At 35.6% G+C, this 9,019-nt stretch overlaps 1 protein-coding gene across 1 annotated transcript; it reads left to right on the top strand.

Moving 5' to 3' along the window:
* The first annotated feature begins 533 nt into the window (after positions 1-533).
* Positions 534-6,684, top strand: LOC102879287 (F-box/LRR-repeat protein 21). Its single transcript, XM_006923101.2, has 4 exons — positions 534-914; positions 1,377-1,499; positions 5,372-5,543; positions 5,869-6,684. The coding sequence occupies exons 1-4, from the start codon at positions 549-551 to the stop codon at positions 6,510-6,512; spliced, it is 1,305 nt and encodes a 434-aa protein (XP_006923163.1). The 5' UTR covers positions 534-548; the 3' UTR covers positions 6,513-6,684.
* The last annotated feature ends 2,335 nt before the right edge of the window (positions 6,685-9,019 follow it).

The following is a 9,019-nucleotide window of genomic DNA, read 5'->3' as shown; positions in this document are numbered from 1 at the left end:
GCTGTTCTCTCTGCTTTTCAGATGAGGAAACTGAGGCTTAAATTAATTTTCTCAGACAAGATCACATGGTTAGTAAATGGCAGAGCTGGGACTTATTCAGAACCCCCAGGAGTTCCGAGCACAATTGAAATGTGATGCTTCCTTCTGTGTAGGAGATAGTAAGAATCCAGTAATTGGCCAGGAGTAAAGCTGGGACATCCACAGTTTTCTTGGACATTTCCTCTTGGAAGCCTCCTCAGCAACCTTCACCCACATAGAAACTCAGTTATATACCATTGCCTTATTTTTCCATTGTAGTTTGTCCCAGTTTCAGTAATGGCATTTATCACTGTCTTTCACCATTTGACCACAGCTTTGGTTTCCTCTTATTTATTTCTGTATCCCCAGCACATAGCAGTACCTATCAATGCATAAAAGTGGTAGGTTACTTTTTAAATTGTCTTAAACTGTTTTTCATTTCCTAATGTTGTTATTTATTTAATTAGAGCACAAATACATGATGGAAATGTGGAAAAAATTGTCACTTAACATTTTTTAATATTTGCAGAATGAAGAGGAATAATTTATCTGTTGTGAATAAAATTGGCCAATCTTCACCAGCAGTGAAACAGCCAAAACTTGGGTTCTACTCTTCTCTCAATCAGATTCATATGTACCCTGTTCTTCTAGACTGGGGGAGTTTGCCTCACCATGTAGTATTACGCATTTTTCAGTATCTTCCTTTAATAGATCGGGCCCGAGCATCTTCTGTATGTAGGAGATGGAATGAAGTTTTTCATATTCCTGACCTTTGGAGAAAGTTTGAATTTGAACTGAACCAGCCAGCTACTTCGTATTTTAAGTCCACTCATCCTGATCTCATTCAGCAGATCATTAAAAAGCATGCTGCCCATCTCCAGTATGTCAGCTTTAAGGTAAGGAAAATAAGCATTAAATAGAGACCATGACTTATATTTTAACAATATCGTTGTATATCTAGATCCCCATATTGACTCAGTCAATAAATTTTGAAGAATTTTTATCCCAGACTATTTCTTGTTTTTCTGTAGTTCTTTGCATAGATTGAGATGTAGAACTTGAATTATATTGAATAACTTAAACTTTAATTTCCTTCATCTGAATGCTATTTTTAAAATTCAGGTAATTGTAAAAGATTTGCAAGTGTGAAGTCCTTAGAAAATTAATTTGTCATCATCTCTATTTCTCATTTTTTTTTTATTTGAGACATTTTGTATAAAGAAAAAAATGCTAATTTATTTTATAGCCTGAAGGGGTAAATACAGTTTTGCAATTGAACCTTATTAAATAATTATATTGTCAGTAAATTTCTGCTAAGTTAACCTTCATGAAATTAAGATTTAGAATTGTCTTTCTAGGTTGATAGTAGTACGGAATCAGCAGAAGCTGCCTGTGATATACTTTCTCAGCTGGTGAATTGTTCTATCCAGACCTTGGGCTTAATTTCAACAGCCAAGCCAAGTTTTATGAATATGTCACAGGTAAAGATGCTGTACTTTATTTTTTTTTGTGAGGTATACTAAAAATTCTTAAGTATCATCATACCAGCAGAAAAGACCTTCTCCTAAAAACAGAGCATATTCTACTTGTATTCAAAGAATTATTTAAAGCAGTTGTCTGTTGACTAGCACTTATTTTTTGCAGAAATAGCTTATGCATGTTTTCATCCTTTAGATATATTTTGTAATTTTAGTAATTATTTCTCGATTAAGTGTCATTAATATAAAATTTAAATGTTATACAATATTCAGGTGCCAGTTTACTTAATTACTTTGAGTATAGGGTATATAGGGCCACTGAATGATGTCTTTTCTGTAATTCTGTAGTCTCTCCATTGGAGGTGAAACAACATACTATTTAATTAAATGAACTCTATTAATTAGGATGATGTTTGACTCTGTGTAGTAGAAATTCCAAAACAATAGTGGCTTAAGAAAACAAGGCCAAAGTTTATTTCTCTTACATTAAAAAATCCCCAGATGAGACAGTCCATAGCTGGTATGAAGCTGTTTGGAACCCAGGTTTTCTCTAGGCACTCCAGTCTCTCCAAGGTGTTTTCTTCATTTTCTATGTCCAACATGGCTTTCTGAGCTCCAGCCATCATGTCCTTATTCTAGGCAGCTGGATGGAAGAAATGGGGGAGGAAGGGTATGCCCTTTCCTTTTCAAGGAGACTAATTATAAGTACCACATAATGCTTCTGTTCTTCTCATTGGCCAGAACTTAGCCCTATGGCCACACTAGATTTCTGGGAAGCTAGGAGAGTCTTTTAGCTGGGTAGCAATGTGCCCAGCTAAATATTAGGACTAGGTTACCAAAGAAGAAAAGATGAATGTTTTAGGTAGCAACCAGCAGTCTCTGCCACAGAAACTAACTGTCCACTTTTCAGTTAGGCTTCAGTTTGAATGCCATCTCCTCAGAGAGGCCTTCCTTGACCACTTTTGCTAAAATTGTACCCACTCCTCCACTTACTCTCTCCTATAATATTTTAGTTTCTTTATATCATTCATCAGTACTTGAAATTACCGTATTTATTTAACATGTTTATTCTCTTCTCCCCAGACCAAAACATAAACTCCTTGAAGACAGGGATTCTATTTAGTTTATTTACCATTGTAAAACCAGAATTAGAATTCTGATAAATTATAATAAATTCTAAATTATGGTTGTCAGTAAAACTGGCTAATGGAAACCTTCCTATAGGAGAGGATAGAGAAATAGTAGCATCTTTTTCTCATAGACTGGGTTACGGCTCTCTTGTAGCAAGCATTTTTGCTAGCCCGTTTATCTTTTTAAGAGATATATTAAAAAGAAATGGATGATTTGGGGATTAGAGTAATATAAGTAATATAAGAAAACTTACTACTTCTGAATAGTTATATCTTTGTGAACTATGGGATCAGATTAGCCAGAAATTCGTAGATTCTAATCTGTCGCTAATGTTGCACATCAGCATCCAGGGCTAGCTTCTGGGCTAGCCGATGCAGTCACCAGAGTGAGAGCAGCGATTGGCAGCAGGCTTCCTTTCAAGCTCTGTCTCCACAGTGAAATGATCTCTGTGGCTCCTGGCAAAGTTGTGGATCTCTCTGAACCTCATGTTTTTCATTTGTAAACTGAGGAAAAATCAGATAAAAGTACAGCATTTTACAAGGTATCAAAAGTGCTAGATTAATATATTGTTACTGTAAGCAAATAGATACAGGTTTCCCTGCTGTCTTGAAAGTAGAGCGATCCTTTGAAACTCTTTGTAAGCTGAGATGGTGTAAAGCGAAGAAGCAGTTATCTTAGGACACATCTTGCTAAAGAGTGCACAAAACGAATCAAGATGAAGCACAGATGCTTACAGACACAGTTCAAAGCTACGGCAGCTTGGCACTGAGATGCTCAGTGTAGTTCCCTCAGAGAAGAATCTCGATGGGGCCACTCTGCTGCTCGGTTTATGCACTGCCTCTGTAATGGCTCACTGCAAAAAAACCATTAACGTTAGTTTTGCTTTTTGCCTTTTTCACAAAAATGAAAATTCTCTTCAGATTTTTTTTGGTTAGCAAAAACAGGTACTAACAGGTAGGTCTTTTGTAAAAGTGAAGTGGTATGAAACGAACTTTCAAAAAGCAAGGAATACTTATACTCTAATGCTTAACCATATCTTCAGGACTAAAAGTCCATTGAGAGTTGATTAAAAAGAAAACAAACCTTATATGTCTTAAGAAAAAAGAGTCATGTATTTATGTTACTCTAGTAAGTTTTGGCCCCATAAAATTTAGTAAAAAGTCTAGCTATCCACCATTTAAAAATTTGTGTGAATCAGTTAACAATTAGTATAAACCAATAAATTTTCTTATAAATGAATTAAGATTTGTAACCAATTTTATCATTCTAATAGAGACAGTAGAACTTTTAGTAGAATTCAAATTGATTTTGAAAAAGGAAAAATAATCATGCACGGATTTGGTTTCCAGACTTTCTATGTTCAAAAATACTGGATCTGAAAACCTGTGAAATTCTACCTATTTTGAGTTCAAACTATGAGTAAGCTTTAGTTTGTCAATCTTCAAAACAGAAAGTTTTCAAAACATATCTCCAATTTGCTAACAAAAAACATGTCACTAAAGAATATGACATCATTTATTCATCAATATATTTATTGACTTACTATGTGCCAGATGCTATTTTAGGTGCTGGAAAAACAGGAATGAATAATTGAGATAAAAATTCTGTTTCTTCTAGGGCAGAAGTTGAAAAGGTACAGATAGCATTTTAGGCTTTGCATCTCATACAGTTTTGCTGCAACTCTGCTGCTGCCATGCTATTCAGCTCCAGCACTACAGTGTGAAAGCAGACGTAGATAGTACATAATCGAAGCAGCACGGCTGCGTCACATACAGTCACTTTAATTATGGACACTGAAAGAGTTTCATGTAATTTTCACATGTCACAAAATATTCTTTAAAACATTCTTTTCAACTATTTAAAAATTTAAAACCCAGGGTGACTCCATGGTGTAATGGTTAGCACATCTGCTTTGCATGTAGAAGGTCTTGGGTTTGTGCCCCAGGTGGAGCCACGGACCAGGCCCCGGGTGCTGGGTGTGCCAGGTCCCAGGGGCGCCTGGCCCCAGGGATGCCAGGCCCCAGGTGCACCCCCTGAGTGTGTGGGAGGTTCAACTATTTAAAAATTTAAAACCCAGGGTGACTCCATGGTGTAATGGTTAGCACATCTGCTTTGCATGTAGAAGGTCTTGGGTTTGTGCCCCAGGTGGAGCCACGGACCAGGCCCCGGGTGCTGGGTGTGCCAGGTCCCAGGGGCGCCTGGCCCCAGGGATGCCAGGCCCCAGGTGCACCCCCTGAGCATGTGGGAGGGAACACCCCACCTTCAGAGATCCAGTTCTTAAGGGGAAACAGCAATATCCATCGGTCAGGGGTGGAAGTGGTGGTGAAGGGGAATTAAAGAGGGGAAAAATTTAAAAATCATTCATAACTCAGGAGCCATACAGTAACAGACCACGGACTAGATTTGGCTGGTAGACCATAACTTGCCAACCCCTGTTCTAGGACATAAATATAATTATATCCTTTAAATATTGAAAACTAAAGCCTTAAGATTGAAAATAATTGGAAGACATGTTTATGAAATCTTTGTAACTTCTTTCTTACTAGTCCATGTATGAATTATGAAAGTATAAAAAAAACTGTTATAAAAATGTCCTCTAGCTAATGGTACTACAGGGAACAGTAATATGTTGATTGCTTTTACTATGTTATTGTAAGCATATGTTGATGTAGTTTTAATAAATTGCTTCATTGAAGCTGTAGATCTTTAATGTTTTCATAATTTTTTTCTTATTGCCGGGCAAGTCTCATTTTGTGTCAGCACTTACAGTTGTTTTTGTCAACTCAAAATCATTATCATCAATTAAAATTGAAGACACACCAATGGATGATCCTTCACTGAAGATTCTTGTAGCCAATAATAGTGATACTTTAAGACTACTAAAAATGAGTAGCTGTCCTCATGTTTCATCTGATGGTAGGTTATATATTTTTTAAGCTTGCATGATATTTATTGTAGTCATAGTAACAATGCAATTTCTTATTGAAAACTGCATGCTTAAGAAACATAATTTATTAATCTTTTTTCAAAAGAAGTCTTAATCTGCAAGCTAGATACAGTTTAAATTGGTTCTCCTAAGACTTCTTTAGTTATATATACATATGTATATCTTGGTATCTATCTCTTCAGAAATCATTAGATGTCTGTTTTAGCAAAAAATAACTAATATCAAATTTAAATGTATAAAATGTTTTATTAGTATGATTCTTTGTTTTTAAGAATTTTCCTCCATTTCCCATAGGGATCCTTTGTGTAGCTGATTATTGTCAAGGCCTTAGAGAACTGGCATTGAATTATTACATGCTAAGTGATGAACTTCTCCTGGCACTTTCAAGTGAGACTCATGTTAACCTTGAACATCTCCGAATTGATGTTGTGAGTGAAAATCCTGGACAAATCGAATTTCATTCTATTAAGAAACAAAGTTGGGATGCACTTACTAAACACTCCCCTGGAGTTAATGTTGTTATGTACTTCTTTTTATATGAAGAGGAATTTGAGACATTCTTCAAAGAAGAAACCCCTGTTACTCACCTTTATTTTGGTCGTTCAGTAAGCAAAACAGTTCTAGGACGGATAGGTCTTAACTGTTCACGACTAATTGAGTTAGTGGTATGTGCCAATGGTCTTCAGACTCTTGATGATGAACTTATTTGTATTGCTAAACACTGTAAAAACTTAACAGCCTTGGGCCTCAGTGAATGTGAAGTTAGCTGTAGTGCATTCATTGAGTTCGTAAGACTATGTGGGAGAAGGCTAACCCAGCTCTCTATAATGGAGGAAGTTTTGATCCCTGATGATAATTATAGCCTGGATGAAATTCACACTGAAGTCTCCAAATACCTGGGAAGAATATGGTTCCCTGATGTCATGCCTATCTGGTAATCGCCTACCAAAGTTAGCCTTTTTTTTAAATCAATAAGATTAGCTTCTTTCAGTCTATGCAAATGTAAATATTAAGATGCATTGCTGAAATATTTTAGGTAAAATATTTTCCCCTTTGCAAACTGTCCTAATGGGTTACAGCAGAAACATGAAAAAATACAAGAAATTCAAAAGCCAGAAATTTTTATCCATAGGAAAAGAGACTATGTCATGGTTTGATAGTTGATATGCTAAAACTACAGGTGGTTTCGAGATAACTTTCTTAGGCTTTCTTGAAGGCATATTTTATCTTGCTAAATAAATTTATAAGCTTTGGATCTCTTAAATTATGCCATTATAACTTTATACTGTTTTAATTGTTTCTTTTTCACCTTAGTATTAATATATTTTACAAAACACTTAGTATTAAAAACTTAAAGTCAAAATATAGATACAGAGGCTAACTTAATTGTACTTTATTTTTAGCACTATATAAGATCATATTATGATTTAATAAACAACTTTTATTTCTAGTATACTTGGAATTCTGCTTTAATATATTGGGAGAAAATTGACATTAAATTAAAATTAAATAATGCTAATTAATTTTATGAAGATACTGTGACTGTTAATTGATTAAATACACTACTGAGTAAAGTAAATTTTGCAGAGTGTATTTGAGAGGGAATCAGTATTTACTGACCTACTACTATGTATCTGAAACCATGCCAGATCCTTTGCAGAAGTGATGTTATAATTTAATCAGAACAACTAAAATTCCTTAATGGCTTTTTATTGACTTTAGGGTGAAACTATATCTTTAAAATGACCCGCAAAATCCTACAAGATCTGGCTCCTCCCTACTTTGCCCTCATTTCCTTTCCACCAAGCTACCCTTTGCCCTTTTGCTCCCGTCTCTTTCACGTCCTTAGTTAAGACTGCCGAGCACCCTCTAGTCAGAAGGCATGTGCCCATCTTATTCTTTCCACTTCGATTACTGTCTTTGCTCCCTCAGATCTTCCCTTTAGATGTCTTTTCCTCAGGGAAGCCTCTGTGACTCCCTTTCAGCACTCTCTGACTTCCCTTTGTGGCGTTTATCACTATTGTAATTTGCCATTTACTTGTATGATTGATTATCTGCTTCTTCCATTGGACTGTAAGCTCCGTCAGTGTAAGATCACCATTAAATTTTACTCGCTGTTGTATTCTCAGCATCTAGTATAATATTTAGCACCACAGTAGGCACTAGATACATTTTACTTAACTGCTTTCTTTTTCAAACTTGTTCCCCTAAATTTTTACCACAGTATCTTAAATTTCTTTCCAAGAAATCAGTTAAACTTAAATTAGAAATATGTTTATTATTTTCTAGTTTTGAATATTTTTAAATTAGGAATACATTTTTAAATATTTTCACCTATTGAGAAATTAGAGTACATTGTGATTTGTAAGTGGTGACTTTAAAAAATAGCACATTTTATATCCCTTTATTTAGAGACTGTACTTGTGCATACATTCTCACCACTGTACCACATTCTTTGTCACTGTGAGCTCTGTAAGAGCAGGCATCTCATTTCATTCACTTTAGAATTCAAAACTCTCAAAACGGTGTGTAGTACATTAGTACACACTAAATAAATGCTAGTGGAGCTGATGTTGCTAGTTAAAAAATAAAACCAATTTTTTAAAGAGTTATTACTAGTAAAGATTATGTCATCTCTACCTTAAGATTGCAGGAGAGTGCAGAAGCAGCATACAATAAGGAACTTAAAGTCTGGTTAGAATAACAGGACAAACAGACATCCAGGAAATGGCATACCTGATAGGGAGGGGTCAGGCTGGTTGGAGATCAGAGTAATGGAAACACTGAAGGGCTAAACCTTCAATCTCACCTGCTTTAAAGTATATAAAACCTGAATGGTAAGATGATAAAATGCCAGTGGTGTTTGCAGTAGAGGATAATGAAACAAAACAGAGAAGGACTGGCGAAGGGAGGTCAAGGGGTAGTTTATTCCCACAGTCCACCAGCATAGAGAGATAATGAGTACCAGTGGCTTCTTATTCATCAAAGGAGAAGTTGCTGCTCTACATAGTGCTCTTTAGTGGCCCAGGAGGCAGACCTAGTGAACTGAGCACTAAAATGACTCTTGAAGCAAAACCCAGAGTAAAGCTGATCAGCTCAATTAAATGACCCTCGTTGATCTCACACTTACTAGGTTGATAAAATGAAGAGCAAACATTTTTAGGACCACCAAAAATGAGATGAGGAAATATATAGTATTTTTAATGCTTCATCTAATGAAAATGTCTTCATTTATTTTGGAAGTCCATGAAAAGTACTACTTATCTAAGATTAGAGAATTCTAGATAAATGGGAGTTTGATGTTAGATGGATTTTGAGCTTCAGGCTTTTAGAAATATTTTAGTCCATAAGCAAACTCGTTCATATTTAAAATATATCTTCGCATGAGTTAAAAGGTTCTGGAAAGTTAGGATAGCTTGGTGGGCAAAATGTAAATGGAGAGAAG

Source organism: Pteropus alecto, unplaced genomic scaffold (assembly GCF_000325575.1).
Source record: "Pteropus alecto unplaced genomic scaffold, ASM32557v1 scaffold78, whole genome shotgun sequence".
In the NCBI taxonomy this organism is placed as follows: Eukaryota; Metazoa; Chordata; class Mammalia; order Chiroptera; family Pteropodidae; genus Pteropus; species Pteropus alecto.
This window is presented reverse-complemented; position numbering and strand designations above follow the sequence as displayed.

Bases quoted from the DNA above. Each gene is read 5' to 3' on its own strand.
- LOC102879287 (XM_006923101.2), top strand. From the start codon at position 549: ATGAAGAGGAATAATTTATCTGTTGTGAATAAAATTGGCCAATCTTCA. The intron at 1,500-5,371 runs GTAAAGATGCTG...TTGCCGGGCAAG, and splicing joins GTTTTATGAATATGTCACAG to TCTCATTTTGTGTCAGCACT. The intron at 5,544-5,868 runs GTAGGTTATATA...CATTTCCCATAG, and splicing joins TCCTCATGTTTCATCTGATG to GGATCCTTTGTGTAGCTGAT.